This window comes from Micromys minutus, assembly GCF_963924665.1.
Source record: "Micromys minutus genome assembly, chromosome: 23".
Taxonomy (NCBI): domain Eukaryota; kingdom Metazoa; phylum Chordata; class Mammalia; order Rodentia; family Muridae; genus Micromys; species Micromys minutus.
This window is the reverse complement of record NC_137958.1, coordinates 45,508,576-45,531,287: the sequence shown is the minus strand read 5'-3', so window position 1 is coordinate 45,531,287 and position 22,712 is coordinate 45,508,576. Positions and strand designations below refer to the sequence as shown.

General features: G+C 38.6%; 1 protein-coding gene across 6 annotated transcripts in view; it reads right to left on the bottom strand.

The window, feature by feature from the left end:
• Window positions 1-22,712, bottom strand: part of PTPRZ1 (protein tyrosine phosphatase receptor type Z1) — a gene marked incomplete at its 5' end in the record, with an annotated part of 180,400 nt that overhangs the window by 53,387 nt on the left and 104,301 nt on the right. For all 6 annotated transcript variants that reach the window (XM_080936118.1, XM_080936119.1, XM_080936122.1 and 3 more), the window contains 3 exons: window positions 2,479-2,525; window positions 9,689-9,815; window positions 10,795-10,979. In XM_080936118.1, the coding sequence (XP_080792244.1) occupies window positions 2,479-2,525; window positions 9,689-9,815; window positions 10,795-10,979 (359 nt within the window). The remainder of the gene's footprint in view (window positions 1-2,478; window positions 2,526-9,688; window positions 9,816-10,794; window positions 10,980-22,712) is intronic.

The following is a 22,712-nucleotide window of genomic DNA, read 5'->3' as shown; positions in this document are numbered from 1 at the left end:
CCATCATTAAGTGAAGTCAGGTCTCTTCTGTTAAAAGTGAACATAGAACATTGTTGATTTAATCTCAGTTATCACATAACCTTTCTCTCCTCCTTCTAAACCAAATCTCCTCGAAGATATGTCACGTACTACTTACTATACATGATCTGATGATTTCTGTTGGCCCATACAGTAATATTCATCTTTGCTCATGTTCCACATTAGCACACTTGATCCTGCTCTTCTATAAGCCATGTGGCTTTCCGTGACTGTTTTACAAGAGCCTTGTTGATACTCATCTGTTTTCCCATTGCATAGATTAGGGTGAAAGCTATATACCCAGATAACCGTGTACCCTGGGTGATTTCTTTTCAGGCAGATTTCAAATTTTATGACGTTCAATAAGACACCTCTTGGGATATAAGGGGGATTATTGATCAATACCCATGCTCTGCAGGGTTTTGTTAGGTCACATTGCCTTGTGTCACCGTTTCAAGAGTATATTATTTATGGTTTATGATTAATATATGTATCCTAAGCTACAAACGTTTTAATAGCCACCCTCTCCTGTATGCTCTTTCAGCGTTGTAATTTGTCTTCCCTTTGTTCCCGTACCATCACACCTGCTCTCTCAGCTCTTTTCTTTTTTAAGTTTAAAGCTCTGTGGTTCTTTCCCTTTATCTCCTGGTTCTCCACTCTTTTCCATTCTCTGGGCTAAGGAGTGAGAGAGAGAGAATGTTGTCCAGGAGCCCTGCCACTTATCATTATCATCACAGGATGGCCCTGTCCCTCTACCGAGCTCGCTGCATCTCCTGGAAGACAGTCTGTTTAGTCTCTGTCTGCCTTTTGGTTGTAGGGAGATCAAACAGTCTCTGACAGCTGTAGGACCAAGTGTAGAGAATAACCTCCTCTACACACCCATTTACCTTCTCACGCATCTTTGAATAGAGTTTTTATTTATTTCTTATTTATTTATATTTTTATTAAATCAACTTCAGTGAGCACACTTGACGGTAACATCTGTTTCCTGGTGGAACCTGGATAGACATGCTGGGTTATCTTTCCTCCTCCTGTTGAAGAACCTTTAACATGATAGATTATAATATATGTAACTTGAAAACATGCAGCTTACTTCTCTACTGCTTATGTTTGCTGTACTCATAGTTGGTGACACTTAAGTAACATTTTATGTGTATGCGTATGTATATGATGTATGTGTATGTATATATGTATGTACTTTAGCATCCCTAATTTTATAGTGCTATGGTTTATAGCCTATTCATACAACTAAATGCTGCAATAACCATGACACAGTAGCTTTATTTTAAAAATGTTAGTCATTCTACATTTTTTAACATTGGAAGATTTCAAACAACTTTTGTAAGCATCCCCTAAGATTTCTCTAGTGTCAATATTAATTAAGAATAAAAATAAATAGTGAATTGGAGTCATGCAGGTTATAATGGAAAGTAATTGCAGACTGCATTTGATACACAATGGAACCCAAACAATATCATTTACTAAATTACTAAATTATATAGCCAGAAGCTTGCTTTAGTTTATCAGATAAAAGGAGTTGATTTAGCAGCAAACATTCTTCCTTCTTTTGATTCTGTAATTTTAGTAATTTTAATTGTAAAATTGATTATTAATTTTAGGCCATATTTATAGACAGGTGAACATGAGCTTGTGGCCACGCACACAAAGCTATCCCCAGATCAACTGTGTGACTACTTGTAAGGTAAATAAGTATTTGGGTAAAATAATCCATTGTAAGAAGAATATGTCCACCTTTGAGGTGATTACACATGTACACTGATAACCTGATTTCAGTCCCTCACTGGATAAGAGTGTTAGTTGTCACATTTTCTGCTCCTACACAGTTTGGACATATTCTCATACTCATATCATCTAGGGTATCGGTTTGAAAATACAGTTTCAGTTGTGATGAGCAATCCATTCGGGGTTAAGTTGAAATACACATTCATTCAACTGTTTTCTCTCATGTCAAGCAGTAATTGTTAAAATTTATTTATATTCTCAAATGATGATTTACTTAGAGGGCAGAGTGCTACTTTTCTGATTTGGCTAATTTCCTGAAGTTCTTCTGACTAGAAATGTATGCTTTCTATATGAATAGCTCAAATACAAAAAATATTGTTTATAACCTGGCTCATATTTATTTATGAATCCATCAGTCATTGGTTATTTATAACCTGTAGCAATATTAAAAGCTAGGACAATATTGCTAGAAAAAAATCGAATGCTACAAAGTTTCAATATAGTTGTCCTTATAGCTACAATTATTTGTAAAGCTGATTAATTTTTTTCATCAATCAAATATCTTTCAGCATTTCATAAATCCTAAATATGTTTGTGTGACATTAAAGCACAGTAATTAATTCAACAGTGAATCATACAACATGTCGCAAATCCAAGCAATAATTCTAGATAGGCTTTTAAATTTTAAAACATTTAAATATAAAATGGCTATGATACCTTGATTATTTCTTCAGTTCCAATTAATTCAGGAAAAAGGTCAAGTTCTAAAAAGTTAAAAACAATATTGTTAACAATTTAATTCAACTCCAGCAGCCTCATAGACTTATCTTCGGGTGGAAAGAGGAAAAGTTAAGAAAACGGAGAAGTTACTACCATAGAAAATATCTCAAATTAAAAATGTCAAATTCTAGCTTAGCACTACTGACAAAGCAGAGACACAGCACTTCAAAGTGACGTGTAACAACATTTATGTTCATCTCTACCCTCTGCTCAAAGTGTCTTTCCCAAGACAACCCCCACACCCACGAAAGCAAAGAAGGAAAAAGAGACACACAGCAGTGTAAAAGTTGATAGAAAAAGCAAGCCCACTTTCTTAACAGTGTATCATCAGGGCTGATAGAAATAGACCTGAGGAATGACTGGGCCAGAATTCATTCTCTGATTTGGCTAATTTCCTGAAGTTCTTCTGACGAAGTGTCAAGCCATTCGCTCATGCTTCCTTGACTGCTGCTTATATTTATTTGAATATAGGATCCTGCACTGGGCAAGAGGGAGAGCTTGTGATCACTAAGAGGCAGCACAGATGACCACAGGGAAATCTAGAGAGAAAGATTTTATGTGTTTTCTTCAGGGAAATTGAGCTGATAGCGTTTAGACTATTGTAGAGAACTCAGTAACCGAATTCATTCAAGTCTCGTTTTTTTTTTTCCCAAACCAATTAGAATTGATGTATTTTTATTGTTGCTGAAGGGGGAAGACCTGTTAGCAAATGTTAGAAAAGGCTAAGAGCCCAGTGATGTAGCTCAGTGGAAATGATAAAGACCAGGTTCTTGGTGTCCAGAAAGAAATTGAGCACAATGACAAATTACTGAGAGTTGGTGGGTATTTCTCAGGCTTCAGGTAAGCGTCTGGGTTATTCAGAAGGAGATAAACACAGAAGAAGTCTGGGCTTGGGAGACCTGTTATAATGGTGATTTTCTTATGCTCGGGCTTTTCTGAAAGTGCACTCCATTGGAAGTTCTTGCTCTTCTTCGTCTTGATGTTGCTTATGCTGTGTGTTTAAGTCTTTACACAGTAAGTGCATCTTCTACAGAAATTCCATAGCATGACTGAACAGACATTAAATATTCATCTTATTTTGACTTTCCCTTCAATATAGACTATGACAACTTCATTCTTATTATCAGAAACTTCTGTGTATTAATAACTATAAAGTAAAAAAGCATGGTTGGGCACATGAATTCTGTTTAGAAGGAAAATCATACAACATCTACAAATGTCCTCAATTTCTAAGATTTTTACCTTGATACTCTTCAGAGCTTAGCTGTTCTGAAGGTACTTACCCTCACTAATTTTCTGTGCCATCAAAGTGAAAATCCTCACATAAAATACTCCTAGACTTACTTTAAATTCTCTTCTTTATTCATAGGCTGTTTGACTGTGAATGAGTTGGGCCAATTCTTCTATGGCTCAGTTGTTCTGTTCCTATGTAATCATCTCCCCTCATATCTTACTCATACTGGGCCCAAGTTAAAGTAATTTCAATTCTCTCAAACACATGAGTCTTTGTAACCTTCAAGAAAACCAACACATGGGAAGTTTATAACATGCAATGCACCACGGTCAAAACATCTTTCAATTCCCTCTTCTGAAACATCGGGTTGAGTTGAAAAGTCCATGTGTGTAGTAATCTTCAAATTCAGTCCATGAGACACTACATGGGCTCCCCAGAAGCCCTGTCTTTTCATCTGCTTTGAACCTTCTTAATTATAATAAGGGCAGACCATAATAAAATATTTCTTAATGAGCTCTGTCTTATGCTATGTATTTTCACCTGTATGAAAAACTGAAAAAAATTATACTCTTTTTCAGTATGCACCACGAGATGTTTCAGGTTTTTAATGCTGTTTGTCATCATCTGACCTTGGATTCTAACTATCTGATTTATTTGACAGCGTTGGAGTGAAGGTTGGCTTCCTTTCATATCAACATTCTCAGTGTGTATTGGATTTGACAGATGTCACCCTTTACTGGTGAGAAATGTTAACTCTATGGATCATAATCCCCCCATGTGTAATGTGTACACTAATTCAGCCATGTCACCCAGAGTTGAAGTGATTGTTGCCGTATGTGACTTTGCTGTTTGCTGCAACAAACGAGCCTTCTCTGAACTGCCTTAGGTTCTCGAGTCTGAGTGTCCTCTCAATCCTATGTTAGTCTCATAGATGGAGACTTTCGGAGCCTTCCCATTGTTGAGTACGAGCTCTCCTTGGAAGATCTTCATTCTGGTTTCCAACTTGACTCAGAATTTTAATAGAAATTCTTAGGTTTAATAAATAGGAAAATTCTATAAACTGTGTTTCCTTTAAAAATTCTGAAGAAGTTGCACTTCTGAGTATGAAAGGTTAACACCCCTACATTCAAATTTGAACTGACAACAGCTCTCATATTCATCTGCCCTTGCTGGTATTTTCTTCAAAAACAGTAGCTGACATTTTAATAATTGCCATTTGACTTGGGTATCACTGATAAATAACAAGTTTACAAATGATATTGATTTATGGAGTATCTTCACTTCAGCAAAATAGGTTCCAAGAAGGCTGAGAAAAAAAATTGATAGCAAACTTGTGTCTATGTGTTATTTTATTTTTTGAGTGGATACTTACAATTCACATTTGTGTAATAGGTGAGCAGATGCAGGTGAAATATGCTGTTTTGAGGCACATGTGCTCTTATGTGTACTTAAAACTGAATCATTAGTAGAACATTAGGACCTTGATATTTCATAAAACAAAGAATCAACCACTGATAAAGTTTGACACCCAGGTTATTTAATTCTTTGAAGATAAGACACGTTTCACAGTGCAAAATGGAAAGGGAATGCAGAGTCCAATTGCTTCAATGTGTAATTTAAAACACAATGACTCCATAACATTAGTAGCAGGGTATTAGGCCGGAGGACCAGTGCAGATGCAGTTGTGAAGCAAGACACCCGGAGACAACAGACACACGGTGCATGGAGACGCAGCGTGTTGATTTATTCTGTCATGCACTTACATTTAACACGTCCATTTACTAACACCTTAAAGTCTATATGTAAGTGTGTGTTCTGTACTGTATAATCTTCATCAGAGAAGAGAATTAAATGTGCTTATACTATAATGAAGTAGATATGCTCATGAATTATTCATTTGTAAAGATAATTTCCTCACATGTTTCTTAAAATAATATTTCTCAACACTAAAAACAAGCATCTCTGAGGCTTTTAAATTGTTTTTCTTAATATGAATGTATGCGTGTATTTTAAGATAGCACTCGAAATCACACTTAATGGGTGTGAGTGTCTATTAATATTGTTGTATGCAGTGGTGGGTCACATTAAGATGTGATAAAGTTGTACCATTATTAATCAAATGCACAATTTAATCAATTTAGGATTAAAGACTAGATTGAGAATACTGACCTTCCTTAGCTATTGACTACTTGAGGTCCATGCAAGCGAGAGGGCCATTACCTATTATCTTCTTCATTTCATTTGAGCAAGACCAATGAACTATGCAGCACTTGGAAAACAGCTTATTTTAAACAATGGAATAATTCAACAGTATGTTTTCATCACATCACCAAGGAAAAGCAGTACCTTGGCAAACACGATGAAACGGTCAACCTCACACACTCTTAAGTTAGCCACAGGAATAACAAGGGTCACTTATTAGAAAGCAATCTATTTTGCCCAACTAGAAAGTAAAATCACTGTCCAGACTGAGACATGTTTACTATAATAATATTTAAGCTAACGTGAACTTAAAGTGGCTATAAAGTGGCTTTTAAAATCAGGGGTAGACGTCTAATAAACTAAGGTTTTCTTCATAATTCCAAGGTTGAAACAAACTGGTTCTTGATGAAAAGAGTTTTTTGATGGGTAGAGTTAGGGAATTGTCTACCTACTATGTGCATTAGCTCGGGTTCTTACATTATCCAGTCAAATACCACCCTATAATAAAGCACCGAGACCACACAAAGCACGTTAGGGACTAAGACATCCATGGAGATGAAATGGTGGGTGCAGCCTAGCGTCCCATCACAGAAACGTTCAACAGTGTCCCCATCCTTTGAATAAATAGAAATTAAGTTGTAATACTCATTATTTCATGATAGGAGGACATACTACAACAATTAGCAACGTGCCAACACAGACTCATCCTCAAAGTAAAGCACTGAGGCAAGTTTATACAGAAGGCATCCATCTGATCGTCTTCATATGCAATAAGCATCTCAAAATGCAAAACAGAAAAAAACTGTCAGAAAGTTAGACATTGCGACATAGTGACCAGGATATAGGATACAGGAAGCAATCCATCTTATAAATGCCTTATGTACAGAGATGAGAGTGATTTCACTAAGGAAGGTAGTTAGGTAAACTTGCTCAAGTGCACCAATGAGAGCATTTTCATATAATGCATGCTGGTCTATTTACATATGCCTGGCCAGCTTGGGCAGTGTGGTCCTGTTACTAATATTGTTTTCTGAATAGGGGAACGTTGGAGAAAGCTGCTGTTCCCTATAACATAATGACACAAAATATAAGTGTGGTCAGTTCCTGTGAGTCTCACCTTTAAATAAGATTTAGCACAAATTTTCCATTTTAAAACCACCCAACTCTGAAAGAAAGAAAGAAAAAGCCCTAAATAAAGGCAATAGGAAAAATGACCCTATAGAAGCCATGAGGTGTAACATCAGAAACCAACGATACCATCGCAGGAACAAGTCACCAGAGGGCAACATCCTGATGGGCATTTTACTGTTTGGTTGAGAAAGGAATGCAATGTGATATTTAGTGTCAATCACACAAGGTGACGGAGCATGCTGATCAGGCGAGCTCACACTGGATGAAACTCCCATTACAGCCTTTAGATAATCAAAGCGAGGCGTTCTCTTCTCTGCACATAAGACATAGTTATAACTCTTCATTGATATGAAAACTTGTAAGCATTGTAATGACTTGAATCATGAGAGGGATGGCCAAAGCACATATATGTATGTATGTATGAATGTATGCATTTATGTGTATATTATGATTGATATATGTATATACATGCACACATACACATGTCAAGTCTAACACTTGAAAAATTTCAGTGATAAAAGCATGCCTATGTATGTCTGTAAATGCCTATATCTTGATCTGTTTATTGCATATGTTTCAGATAAAAAAGATTTTCCCTTCATGTTTAGAAAGAATGCATGCAGACAAGCACAATTAGAAACAACTTTTGTTTCTGTGGAAATAAGACTGCTATTAACTTAAGAAAGAGAAAAGCACCCCTGGATCAAACTATTAAAAGGTGGAAAAGAATTTAAAGTCAACTTTGAGATGCTCTGTATAGATATTGAAAATACCTGCCATGATCCTAGGATGGAGTGTACTTACTACATGCTTTGGGGGCTGGAAAGAAAATAAGTAAAAAGGAAATTAAACCAAGTCTTAAATTTATGTCTCAAATAAGTTTCAATATTCACTCCCCCATTTCCATTTCATGATTTTTGCAAACACAAATAGATCCCTCCACTTACCTTGAAAGTGTTAAAATGTTGGCATTAATAATAAATTTACAGATTGCCTCGTATTGGGTTTGCTCAATCCCAAGCCTCATGGGAAACCAGATATAACAGAAGATAATTTTTCCCTTTGTTCAAAAAGATGTAAAGTCAGTTCTGTGTTGAGGTTTTGGAGAACTCTCCACACAGGTTTCGCCGTTGGCTGCTCCTGTTTTCACTCCCACTGATAGTGAATGTACATGCTTTCCCCCAGCACTGGCTGTTCTTCCAACCCGACATGAGGAGAGCCATCCTGACTAGTGTGAGGTGGAATCTCAGAGTGCGTTTAATTTGAATTTCCCTGATGGCTAAAGTTGAACACTTATTAAAATATCTACTGGACATCCAACCTTCCTTCTTTTCCATTTCCTTAGTTTGCTGAACTGTGTAACACACACAAACTGATTGCTGCTGTTCACTGCACAGGGTCCCTGTTCACAATAGCAGCAAACGGGATCAACCCAGATGTCCATCAACAGATGAAACGACGAAGAAAACGTAGTACATACACGCAAAAGAACTGAAGTCACTCGTTACAAGTAATTTCATGGCATTGGTGTGAAAATTGTTGAAGCTGGAAAGTTGTGTGTGAGCCTCAGTAGTCCAGACTCCAAAAGACAAAAAGCACTATATTTTCTTTGTTATTCATATGTGAGTTCTAGATTTTAGTTTTTAGGTATGTGTAGAGAGATAGGTGGGTACAGATCATAAAACTAGAAAAGACTCCATGAAAGGAAAGAAAGAGGATGTGTGTGTGTGTGTGTGTGTGTGTGTATGTGTGTGTATATGTGTGTGTATGTGTATGTGTTTGTATGTATGTATATGTGTGTTTGTGTGTGTCTCTGTGTGTGTATGTATGAGTATGTGTGTGTATGTGTGTGTGTGTGTGTATGAGTGTATGTGTGTGTATGTGTGTGTGTGTATGAGTGTATGTGTGTATGTGTGTGTATATGTGTGTGTATGTGTATGTGTTTGTATGTATGTGTATGTGTGTTTGTGTGTGTCTCTGTGTGTGTATGTATGAGTATGTGTGTGTATGTGTGTGTGTGTGTGTGTATGTGTGTGTGTGTATGTGTATGTATATGTGTGTGTATGTGTATGTGTTTGTATGTATGTGTATGTGTGTTTGTGTGTGTCTCTGTGTGTGTATGTATGAGTATGTGTGTGTATGTGTGTGTGTGTGTGTATGAGTGTATGTGTGTGTATGTGTGTGTGTGTGTGTATGAGTGTATGTGTGTGTATGTGTGTGTGTGTATGAGTGTATGTGTGTGTATGTGTGTGTGTGTGTGTGTGTATGAGTGTATGTGTGTGTGTGTGTGTGTGTGTGTGTGTATGAGTGTATGTGTGTGTGTGTGTGTGTGTGTGTGTGTGCATTCTTATGGAAATATATACAACATGAAAGCAGAGAAGTGACAACTGGGGCAGCATGGGACCAGGAGGGAAAGGGGAGGAGGAGGTGTTAAGAGGATCAACACAAACGGATGCTAATACAAAACCAAGCTTCATAAAAACACTAAAACACAACAACGCCAGAAGAAAGCACATGTGCCCAGTAGCCAAAACAGCACCATTCTCTCAGAAGGTAGACGGCAGCTCCAGAAGCACTCACCAGCATCCTCGGAGGGCATGTCGACTATCAGCTGGTCACTGTACTTTCCATATAAGCCATTAGAGCATATGGCCACTATTTGAAGAACATAACTCATGTTAGGTAGTAAATTATTGAGAATGGCCCCCTAGAAGAGAGATATTGCAAATTATACAAAGATGTTATTCCCAGAAAACTGTTAACAGTGAAAAAGTAATCCTATCTGGGCCTGCATGCAAAAGCATACACGTGTTCACATGTATGTGTATTTGCGCATGTGTACTCACGAAGCAGTGAGTTACTTCTTTATAAATTGTGAGAGGAAGAATTTGCTCATGGATTCAATTCTCCTGTTTTCTTATCTCCATGTTCTAGACAAATGAATCTAAGAGTAGTTAAGTTTTTATCTTTGTGTCCATAGGCTATCAAACACATAATCATGGCAGGTTTATTAAAGTCGGTCCCAGGACCAGTCTTGCCGCCTGAATGCAGAGCTCAGAGGTTTCCTGGTGTAGTTGTATCTTCCTGTGCTTGCATCCAGAGGAGAGGTTGCTAACCCTTTCCTACCAAATCAAACTATGACCCGAACCGTGGTGTTTGGGTCACAAAGGGATTCTGAACTGCACTTTCTGTAATTCACCGAATGTCTCAGACGGTCTTTTATACTATTCTGTCCTCAGAGTCAGGACCCGGTCATCGGTCATCACTTTACATATGTCATCTAGAAACCTGATGCAAAGCAAAGGCCTTTTAAGTCCACTACTTCTGTTTGTTTTTGTTCCTTGTGATACTGTAGAATACACAACATATATAAGGTGAGATTTTTATTAGAGTACTTAATTATTCTTTACATTACCTAATTTATAAAGGAGGGGTGCACTAATCATATCCAATGCCTACATTTTTCATATGTATCCACCTTCCGTAAAGGTGCTGACAGTGCCACGATCTTCTTGTATTTATCTAACTACCGACAGACATTATTTACTATGCCCATGTTCCCTGGGAATGCCTTCATTCAAAATGTAATGTGACCAAAGGTAAAAATACATAATTGTTTGTAAGCTCTTACCTTGGAAGTCAAACTACAATGTTATCAGACAGAAAGTAATTCATCTTATAGTTACCAAGTCCTGATAGCCATCTGTTAAGAACTCATGCTTGGTTTGGTCATTTCCCTCCAGGGCCTGGTACAGAACAGCGAACTTCTCAATCATCGTGTCGTACACGACCCGAGGTCTTTCCCATGTGACCAGAAGGCTGGTGTGATTCTCAGGGTCAGCTTGCACATTTTCTGGTTCTGAACTACACACTTCAGGGGGGAAAATAATAAGTCACCGGCATAGTCATTGTTGGCTTCCAGGATCTATATTAAGTAAAATGTACTTCTGAACATTTTAGATTATATTTTAGTTCAATATGAAGTAAGATATTATGTCTTTTTTATCATGGTACTTTCACTTATGATGAGTTTTAGTACCTAAAATGGAATTCTGTTCATAAAAAAGAGGGTTACCTCTTTGGCTCAAAGTTCTGGAGGGTGGAAGTCCTGGTTGAGGGCTCCTGGACTACGATGCATCTTTTGGGAGTATGTGTAGACCCCACTGATCTTATGGCCGTTTCCTCTGTCCTTATAACACCACCAGGACTCAGTAACCGGTGCTCCACCCACAAAACCAATTTCCACTTTCCAAAGATCCCATGTGAAAACACCATTTTCTGATTATTTTCTGCCCCTCCAATACCATTCAAATATAGTAAGTACAGCTTGCTCCCCTTTCTTTTGCTAGTTTGCCTGGAATATGGTTTTAAGGGTATTTGACATGGACATTCAGTTTTAGAAACAATGGACACAGGATATTTTCAAACTCATGGTGTTTGTATATGCCGTGTTTGAGGCTTTATGAAGTATTTAGTTCGGGACTTCGGGGAAAAAATTAACTCTAAGACATGGCCTATATTTGAATATGTTTGCTATTAGAGAAATAATTCAAAATTCCCAACCCTAGAAAGCCATATCATATCTACAACCATCAGTTTGGTCTTTCCTGAAAACTAGTAATGAAATCCATCTCTGGCATCATTAAAAAATTAAATAAATAACCACAGGGAATTAGAATATTTGTCTCATGTGGAAAAAATATTGTAAAAAAAAATTCAAATCTTCTTAAAGTAACATTAAGGTCGCCCCGGCTGGGAGCTGAGCAAAGCCTCAGTCCTGTCAGAAACGCTCCTGAGGCTCTGCAGGGTGTGCAGATTTGGGATGAGTTTGAGTAACTGACACAGAAAAGCTTAGATTCCCACAGACCTTTGTGAAGCAGAGGGAGAGAAAACTCTCAGGACAAAGATGAAATGACAAACTCACTGGCTAAGGTCACCTGCCTTTAGTCCTGGGAGCCTACACAGGCCGGGCCAAGGTGCTTTCCCCACATTTAGGTAACAGAGGATGTGCCTAGCCTGTAGACACTTGATGCCCCAGGGAAGGAGGATGGGGGTGGGGTGGGAGAATTGAGAGAGCTCTCTCTCCAAGGCAAAAGGAAGGAGGAATGGGGCGAAGAATTCTGGGAGGAGGGGGGACAACATTTGAATGTCAACAAATTAAATAATTAGAAAGAAAGGTACAAACAAACAAACTCACTGTCCTGGCATTGTTTAAGGGATATCTGAAACTACAAAGCTGTGTCTTGTAAGTATGTAGGTGTCTTAGACAAACCAATTCCCACTGGTAAGACTTTTGAAAAAAAAAAGCCAACAGCTTGACAGCCTGCTCCGAATGTGATCCTAACGGATATTATTATTATTTTTGTCTCTTCTAGTTTGTAATTCATCTCATGAACTCATGAGGGCAACCATGCCTAACAGTTCCCTGATGAAGTAGGCCAATTTAAACACAGCATTAGCAATTTAGCAGATCAACGCTGTGGTTGCAGCTGTACATTAATTATTCACAAAATATAAGCATATGTTTTGGATGAATACAGAAATACATTTACATGAGTCAAAGGTTTTTTTCTGCAAACAAGTAATGTTATTTTTTGGAGGGAGGTTGTTAGAGTGAGTGTTCCTTTGAAGTGGAGTGGTGGAGAAACACCCTCTGAAAGGTGAAGGGGAGGGCTATGGAGCGGGAATCAGGACATTTGAAATGTAAATAAAATAACTAGCAAAATGTTAAAAAAAAAAGAGAGAGAGAGAAATTCTTTCATTGTTAAAAAATGTGAACTCAGACCAAAGTATATTTTCTAAGTTATGCCTACACCCCATCATATAATGCTATCTGTGACTGTTTTGTGACTTTTCCACCAGATGGCAGAAAACCATCAACCAATCTCAAAGTAAGGGCAGCACGTAAGTACCACTGGAGCAGATTACCTCCTTCCTGGAGGAGTGTGTGTGTGGAAGGTGTGAGGGGCTCCTGCCAATAGAAGTGACAGGTCTTATCCTCCTAAAATAAATCCCGCTTTCTGGAGCAAATAGATGCTTTAAAGTGACTTGCATTCTTTAAGATGTACTCTTTAAAATTCAGTTAATTTCATGCACCACATACAACAGGAAGATCTTGAGAAAAGTAGAAAAGGGTGAGTTAAGATACACCCACAGGATTCTCTCTTTTTTATATATTTTGAAATTAGTTTATTTCTTAAAAAGCTGATAGACATGTACTACTCTTACAATAAAATGTATTTAAAAACTTTATCATGTATATTCATTGTTCATGGTGGAATGTTGCTGAGGACACTTTGTTTCTTTGTTTCTGTATGTGTGTGATTGTGTATGTGTGTCAGTTTGCATGTGTGTGATTATGTATGTGTGTCAGTTTGTATGTGTGTGATTGTGTATGTGTGTCAGTTTGCATGTGTGTGATTGTGTATGTGTGTCAGTTTGTATGTGTGTGATTGTATATGTGTGTCAGTTTGCATGTGTGTGATTGTGTATGTGTGTCAGTTTGCATGTGTGTGATTGTGTATGTGTGTCAGTTTGCATGTGTGTGATTGTGTATGTGTGTCAGTTTGCATGTGTGTGATTGTGTATGTGTGTCAGTTTGCATGTGTGTGATTGTGTATGTGTGTCAGTTTGCATGTGTGTGATTGTATATGTGTGTCAGTTTGCATGTGTGTGATTGTGTATGTGTGTCAGTTTGTATGTGTGTGATTGTGTATGTGTGTCAGTTTGCATGTGTGTGATTGTGTATGTGTGTCAGTTTGCATGTGTGTGATTGTGTATGTGTGTCAGTTTGCATGTGTGTGATTGTGTATGTGTGTCAGTTTGCATGTGTGTGATTGTGTATGTGTGTCAGTTTGCATGTGTGTGATTGTATATGTGTGTCAGTTTGCATGTGTGTGATTGTGTATGTGTGTCAGTTTGTGTGTGATTGTGTATGTGTGTCAGTTTGTATGTGTGTGATTGTGTATGTGTGTCAGTTTGCATGTGTGTGATTGTGTATGTGTGTCAGTTTGCATGTGTGTGATTGTGTATGTGTGTCAGTTTGCATGTGTGTGATTGTGTATGTGTGTCAGTTTGCATGTGTGTGATTGTGTATGTGTGTCAGTTTGCATGTGTGTGATTGTATATGTGTGTCAGTTTGCATGTGTGTGATTGTGTATGTGTGTCAGTTTGTGTGTGATTGTGTATGTGTGTCAGTTTGTATGTGTGTGATTGTGTATGTGTGTCAGTTTGCATGTGTGTGATTGTGTATGTGTGTCAGTTTGTATGTGTGTGATTGTGTATGTGTGTCAGTTTGCATGTGGAGACCAGAGGTTAATGTCAAGTGTCTTCCTTAATCATTCTTTGAATTAAAAGATTTTATTTATTCTATGTATATAAATACACTGTAGCTGTCTTCAGACACACCAGAAGAGGACATCAGATCCCGTTGCAGATGGTTGTGAACCACCATGTGGGTGCTGGGAATTGAACTCAGTACCTCTGGAATAGCAAACAGTGGTCTTAAGCTCTGAGCCAGTTCTCCAGCCTCTCTATTTCTTGAGACAGGAACTCCCAGCTCTCCCATTTGGCTGGTCTGCTGGCCAGTGAGCTCTAGGGCCCTGCCTTTCTCTGGCTGCTCACTTGGGGTTACCATTAAGCACGTGGTTTTCTCCACGAGTGCTCATATGGCAGGAACTCTACTGACTGACCTCACCAGTCCACACAGAAAGAACAGGTGCCGTCAAGTTCAAGGTTAGCATTCTACCAGCAGTAAAACGAACCTGGAAATTAAGTGCAATTTCCCTTCTGTATGCCTTTGGGAGTAATCAAATGACTCCTTGGTATCAGTTGGTATGTGCCAAACAAATGTTCTGTTTCCCTGTTTATACTTTTGTGTTCTTCTTTCTGTCTCATAAGGGTTTTTGTAAAGTGTGGTATTGAAATCCCAGCATTACAGTTTACGTTTTCTTTTCTTTTTTATTTCCTTTTTCAACACCCACAGCATTCTTATCTAGCTTCTCTGGCTTGTCCGCTTCTGTCTGATCTTACTAGAGACAAATAGGAGATGCTTCAGATATTAACCGTGTGGGTCAATATGAAGTGAAACTTTTCAAAGGAAGTTAAACTTCTTTGATGTCAGGTTTTCATTTTCTAGCCTTTTTACTTATGATGGATGGGACTATATTAATTCCTTCAATAGTTTGGGCTTACGTGTTTCTTTTTTATTTCTTCATTCTTCTTCCTCAACTATTTGTAGATCATCACCTTTCTAAACACTCAATGCCATGTCTTTTTTCTCTTAGAATCGTGAAATCCTGTTTGTGTTGCGGATTACTCCTGGGCATGGGACCCGTCTTGGGAGTAGTTAAAACACAGTGGCACTCAACTGAAGAAAACTGGCATCTTTGCTCCTAGCGGTTTTCTGCTGGGAATAGATACTTGGCTGGAAGTGAGATTTATACTCATTCCCACACCTTTCTACTGGGATTTGTTGGGCTCAAGCTTGTGCAGGTCTCGTGAGCGCTGGCATGGTATCTGTGGGTTCTTAAATGCCCCTGCTCTGCTGTGGCTGGAAGACGCTACTTCATTGTGACTTTGACTCTCAGAATCCTTTTTCTTCCCCTTCTGCACAGATCTTTGAGCCCCAAGTGGACAGTGTGGCAGAGCCATCCCGTTGAAAGCTAGGCTTTCCAAGGTCTCTCGTGTTCTACCTGTTAACCACTTGCCGATTTCCATGTTAATTACCAAACACTACAAAGAACATCTCCAATGCAGGTTGAGTCATTCACTGCTCTATGCCTGTGGCAATGTGCCATTTGAAGTTGTGTTATTGCTGCATTTATTTAGTAGAAGAATATAAAGAGACTTTTCTCCTGGGCCCAGGGCCTACCTAGCTAGAGGTTCTCGGTCTTGTTGAGATGTAGGAGATGCATTAGTTCCATCTTGTGGAGCCTTAAGTCCAGTTTTGAAAACGTGGTTGATTACATCTGTAACGTTTGCACCCCTATCATAACCATGGGTATATCTTGCAGGCATGTCATTATTGTAGCTTTTAGGATGCAGAGATTGGTGAAAATGATGATTATTTTTCCCCTTTGGCACCTTCAAGCAGTATGAATTGAAGCCAGGAGGCTGAAGCTTCCAGCTGAGCACCAGCTTGATTGCTTCATGTTCAGTGACATATGCACTTGGTGTCTTCAGCAATAGGATCTTACTGTTAAATTCTGGCGTGTAATGAACAGAAATGGCCATTGCCCGTGAAGTTTAGGAATCCTATCAGACCTTGCTAATGAACAACTCAAAACAATGGAATTCTTTCTTAATTCTTGGGTATTTTATTTGGTAGCATACAATGTCTAGTTGGAGTATTGTCACCTTCATAATATGGTTTCTCAATTTAAACTCCTTTTAAATATGTACACATTTTAGGTGGCTTCTATAGTAGGAGGGATCCGTAAGGCTTAAAAAAAAAAAAAACTCTCCTTCCCTGGAATATTTCCCCTTAACTTACTAACTCACCTCTATTTGTGTATTCTGAAACACATATATCTTGAGCTTCATTAAAAAACATTATTTCAAAAAATATATTTTTTATTAATTGATAACCAATAATTTAGTAAGATAAGACTTCAGCTCCAGTCCTTCTTAGAAGGGGGGAACAAAAATATTCTCAGGAGGAAATACAGAGACAAAGTACGGAGCAGAGACTGAAGAAAAGGCCATCCAGAGACTGCCCCACCTGGGGATCCAGACCATATTCTGCCACCAAACCCAAACAATATTGTTGATGTCAACAAGTGCATGCTGACAGGAGCCTGATATAGCTGCCACTTGAGAGGCTCTGCCAGAGCATGACAAATACAGAAGCAGAAGCCAACCACTGGACTGAGAATGGGGTTCTTAATGGAGGAGTTAGATAAATGACTGAAGGAGCAGAAGGGGTTTACAACACCATATGAACAACCAACCAGAGCTCCCAGGGACTAAACCACTATCCAAAGAGCACACATGGACAGACCCATGGCTCCAGCTGCATATGGAGCAGAGGATGGTTTTGTTGGGCATCAATGGGAGGAGAAGCCCTTGGTCTTGCCAAGGCTTGAATGCTGCAGTGTAGGGAAATGTCATGGTGGGGAAGTGGGAGGGAATGGGTGGGTAGGGAGATAACCCCATAGAAGCAGTGGGAGGGGATATGGAATAGAAGGTTTATGGAGGGGAAACTGGAAAAGGGGATAACAATTGAAATGTAAATCAAATACATCCAATTAAAAAAAAGAGAGAAAAATAAAAGTGTTCTGTTGTAGCCCCACAACATCAAGCTACATACAATGAACACTGAGCTACCTAAAAGGGCAAGCTTGAATCATCACTGACCTGTGCATATTCAGTTCACTTCATTCAGCTGCCTGGATCTGCCCATGTCCCTGCCTAGAATGACTTCACCTTCATCTCTCATTCCAAAATCACATGGAGGGCTTGCCTGGCATTCTGTCTTTCACTCAAATCTGCAAGTTCTGGCCAGTAAAGGTTCTCTGATCACACCATATCAGATATCAGCTGTTAGCCATAGGCATTTGTGCAAAAACTAATAATTTAGTAACATGAGCCTCAGCTAACCTAATATTTTTATTTTAGATTACATGAATATGTAGTGTATGTGGAGCTGTGCACACTACATGAAGACAATGGTGCTGTCTAGAAAGGAGTGAGGATGCTCTTTAGCCAGAATCGTAGGTGGTTATGAGCGCACATGCATTAGTGGTGGGAACTGAACCCAGGGCCTCTGCAAGCCTGTTAGGCACTCTTAGCAGTGGGTTCTTGTAACCACTGAATAATTTCTCCAGAAATTTGGGTAATAATTTTATTAGAAATATGTAAACTCTTGGCAGCCAATTATCTGGACTGAAAGTTCTAGAATTAATTCCCTTCTATATCAGTATGTGTTTAGATACTAAAAAATGCCAACACAAAGTTAAACAGTAACAGAATTATAATTTTCATGTATAGTTCTCATCAACTGTACTGGAAGAAAATGTTGCCTTTTATTTCATTTCCACAAGATATACTCAATGTGGATCACAGCCTCTCAGTCTTTAAGGGACAGTGGCTAAAACAGGGAACCTGGCTCATGAAGAACATATAGAGTTCTAGAAAGGGCTTAAGTGCCATCACAGAAAAAGGGGCTCCCAACCATATCAACTTTATCAGAGACCCATGTCTGTTCTGCATTAAAATCAATCCCAAACTTCCACCCAAGCTGGATCTGGTTAATACTGGCATGTAGGTGCAATGGTTGCTCCTGCATATTGGACGCTCATCCCTGTTGTAGATTTCTAAGACTGACATTCAGAAGGTTTGATATGTCTTTAGTTTCTAAATTCCAGACTTCACTCACAGAGAAGTGCATAATAAACCAGAACCAAATAAACAACCTTTAATCCGACCATATCTGACTCATCAAAAGCCACATGTATCCACTTAAGGTTGCACAGTGTCCTGTAAAGTTTGGCAGTTACTTAGTTATTATTTGTATGGAAAGAACATGTATTACATCAAGAAAGAACTACAGAGTTACCAACCTAAGTTCTGAGCATCTCAAAGCCAACAGAAAAAGGCAGGAAAAGAAAAAAAATGTCAGAAAAGATGGGGAGGAGAAATACAAGTGACCTTCTTGGTTGTGACAAATCTCTGTTGACCAAGCTGATGCAGAGGGCACAGCTAGGTTTGAGTTCTCTTTGGCCTTCCTTGTTCTAGGGTGTGTCTTGAAACACATGAAGTTTGCCAGGAGGGAGGGAGCCTATTCTGAGTTGCATGAATTATGGCTAAAGCTGTGGAAAGGTATGGAAGTTTAGGTAGGTGTGCCTAGGGGAGTGTCTAAATGCTGTCATGTGCTCACTGTGAGTGTACAAATACTTCATGCTCTTCTCTGGGGATTGGGAACAACTTTATCAGCAGTTTAGTTCATAATGCATAATCGTCAATAATGTGGATGATCTTTTTTTTAATCCTTTCCTGACTATAATGAGAGCTAGTGCTGTCTAGGAGTGATGCTAACAAACACTGTTTACAACTACTGACTTCCCAGAAAGTAGGTTTGCTAACGTATAATTCACAGTGACATCCCCAGGAAATGGCAGAACAGGTCTTGTAGTTCATTGCCTTTATGCTACATGGGTTGGATACATTGTGCTACAATGATACTCCCAACATGCTCTGTCTTGAAAAGCACACTATAATCCACTGCTTTTAATTTTGTACATTAAATGTATTGCAGTGCTGGCTAATATATAGACTATATTTCATAATTATTTTAAATGCTCACCATGCAAATTTTGCAAAGCTCTATTTCTTCACTGTGATGTCTTGTTTCTTCATGTGTGTGACATGTGACAACTATATCAGTCACGGAGTGTGTAGTTCACTCATCTGAGGTGTGGTTGTACATTGCAAATTTTAGCTCAGTTTGAGTCTCACAGCAGCCCTCTGAGGAGACAAACTATAATTCTTCTCACTTTGTTGGTGAAGACATGGTGGTTTATAACATTAACACCTTTGTGATTTTTATATAATCAAGTACTGGTGCTGAGTTTGGAAGTAAATGCTCTCTGATCCTTAAGCTAAGGTTATATTTTCTGCATGCCCCTATAAGCCCCTGCTCTTCAATGGGAGAGTCTTGCCTGTGTGCTAAGAGCAAGAAAGCCTATGGTACCCGAGAGGCTGGGAAAAATGTGAGCTTCTCCTACTGTATTCATGTTTAACTTGTTATCTATAGTACTTAGTATTCAGAAGGTAGCTTCTACTAAATCCTTCCCCATCAGATGGCCCTACTACATCCTGTGAGTCTTAGAATTTACCGTTTCCACCTTATGATGCCCCAATGAAGTAAGTGCTTTTCTAAGAAATGGTAGCCTTACGTCAAAGTAAAAAAGCAGAACATTGACGTTCTGATGAAACAAATGCTGAAAAGCTGATGTAAGAAAGAAACAGGTCTGGGATTTCATCCTAGAGTGTACCTGGAAATGGAGTCACATGCTTTGTGCCATGAGCCGGTATGTATACTGAAAATACACATATTTTTCAATGTATGTATTAAGAGCAAGGTGCTGACAATTGTATTGTTCTTTTTACTCCTTGTAACCAAAATGACAAGGTCAGATATTTATAAAGGCGAATGTCAAAGTATATCCTCATTGTCCAAGATTGAGGAAATGATTTTATACATTTTCACTAAATATTAGAAAACTATGTGACAGTTTAAATGTTTTCTTAGAGATTCATTTAATATCCCTTTGTATCATGGGATACAAAATGTTTTTAATTGGAGTGAGATGTCCAAAAGCACACTGAGTGTTCAGTGGTCAATTCTGAATGATAACATTAAAAACAAATTTTTAGTGTCTTCTGTGAACCTACTCAGATTTTTACTTTAACCATAGTACCCACGGAATGCCTTTTTTTTGGATTAAATTAGATTAAAAATCAAAACCTGAATTCTACCCTCAATTCAGCTTCAAATAGAAGGGAGACCGGTCCATTCGTAACCCAGAGAACTATCCCAGGGATGGATATGCAAATGTCATAATAATCAGTTCCTACTGAGATGCCAACTGTCTCTAAGGAAGAAGGAGAGCAGGTCCAGCTCATTAGCAAATGCTCCCCTTCAAAAACATTCCCAAGTCTCCCTTCTCAACTGCAGAGAGCATGGAGCTCAGTTCTTATAAGTTCAGCAAACACAAAACATTATACAATAAGATTACTATATAATTATCTTCATATGCTAAATACACACTATTGTCAAATATAATAATTGTTGTTAACTGAACAGTGACAGAGTTCAAGTGAGGGAACTAAATAGACTCACTGTATCTTTTTCTCAGTCACCAAAAAATTACTTTCTAATTATATTATGACAGAGATACTGTTTTGAAAATTCAATTTTTAAAAAACCGTCCTTTATCATGAATCTCGACTATATATTATACATTCTTTTGAAGACTTTGGGCATCTAAAAATTTTCAAAGAATATTAAATAAAGATCTTGAGTTTGCCTGGTCTGGAAATCTAAAGCTTCTCAACTGTGCTGTGCCTGTTGCCAACAGTACATGTTCTTTGCAGCCCCAAAGGCTAAGGAGCAAGTGAATCTCAACTTATTCTCTCTCTTGTTCCTTACTTAACAAGGGGGAAGAGCTTAGAACACATACACTCAGGGGAAAGTTTCCTGCACAGAACACCAGTGGCTTATGCTCCAAGATCACAAATCAATTAATGGGACCTCATGAAATTGCAAAGTTTCTATAAGGCTAAGGACACTGTCAAGAAGACAAAATGACAGCCAACAGATTGGAAAAGGATCTTTACCAATCCTACATCTGATAGAGGGCTTATATCTAATATATACAAGGAACTCAAGAAATTAGACTCCAGGGAATCAAACAATCCTATTAATAGATGGGATACAGAGCTAGCCAAAGAATTCTCAACAGAAGAATACTGAATGGCTGAGAAGCACCTAAAGAAATGTTCGACATTCCTAATCATCAAGGAAATGCAAATCAAAACAACCCTGAGATTCCACCTCACACCAGTCAGAGTGGTTAAGAACAAAAACTCAGACGGCAGCAGATGCTGGTAAGGATGTGGAGAAAGAGGAACACTCCTCCACTGTTGGTGGGGTTGTAGGCTGGTACAGCCACTCTGAAAATCAGTCTGGCGGTTCCTCAGAAAATAGGACATAGCACTACCTGAAGACTCAGCTATTCCACTCTTGGGCATATACCCCAAAGATGTTCCAACATCTAACAAGGACACATGTTTTGCCATGTTCATAGCAGCCTTATTTATAAAAGCCAGAAGCTAGAAAGAACCCAGATGTCCTTCAACAGAGGAATAGATACAGAAATTGTGGTACATTTACATAATAAAGTACTACTCAGCTATTAGAAACAATGACTTTATGAAATTCCTAAGCAAATGGATGTAACTAGAGACTATCATTCTGAGTGAGGTAACCCAGTTCCAAAACACCCATGGTATGTACTCACTGATAAGTGGATACTGGCCCCAGAAAGGCCTGAATACTCAAGAAACAATTCATAGACTTTATGAAGCTCAAAAAGATGGAAGGCCAAAATGTGGATGCCTCAGTTCTTCTTAGAAGGGAGAAAAAAACACCCAGGGGAGGAAATACAAGGTCAAATAGAGAAGCAGAGATTGAAAAAAAGATCATTCAGAGGCTGCCTCATCTTGGGATCCACCCCATATGCAGCCATCAAACCCAGGCACTATTGCTGATGTAGTGTTATTGGCAGGAGCCTGATACGGATGCCTCCTCAGGGGCTCTACCAGACTCATACAGATATAACTAAGCATGCTTGCAGCTAACCATTGGACTGAACATAGGGACCCCAATGAAGGTGCTCAAAAAAAAAAAAAAAAAGGACTGAAAGGGGTTGCAACCCCATGGTAAGAACAACATTATCAAGTAACCAAACCCTCCACAACTCCCATGGAATAAAACACCAACCACTGAGCACACATTGAGAGACCCATGGCTCCAGTTGCATATGCAGTGGGTAATAGCAGTGTTTGGCATCAATGAGAGAAGAGGCCTTTGGTCCATTGA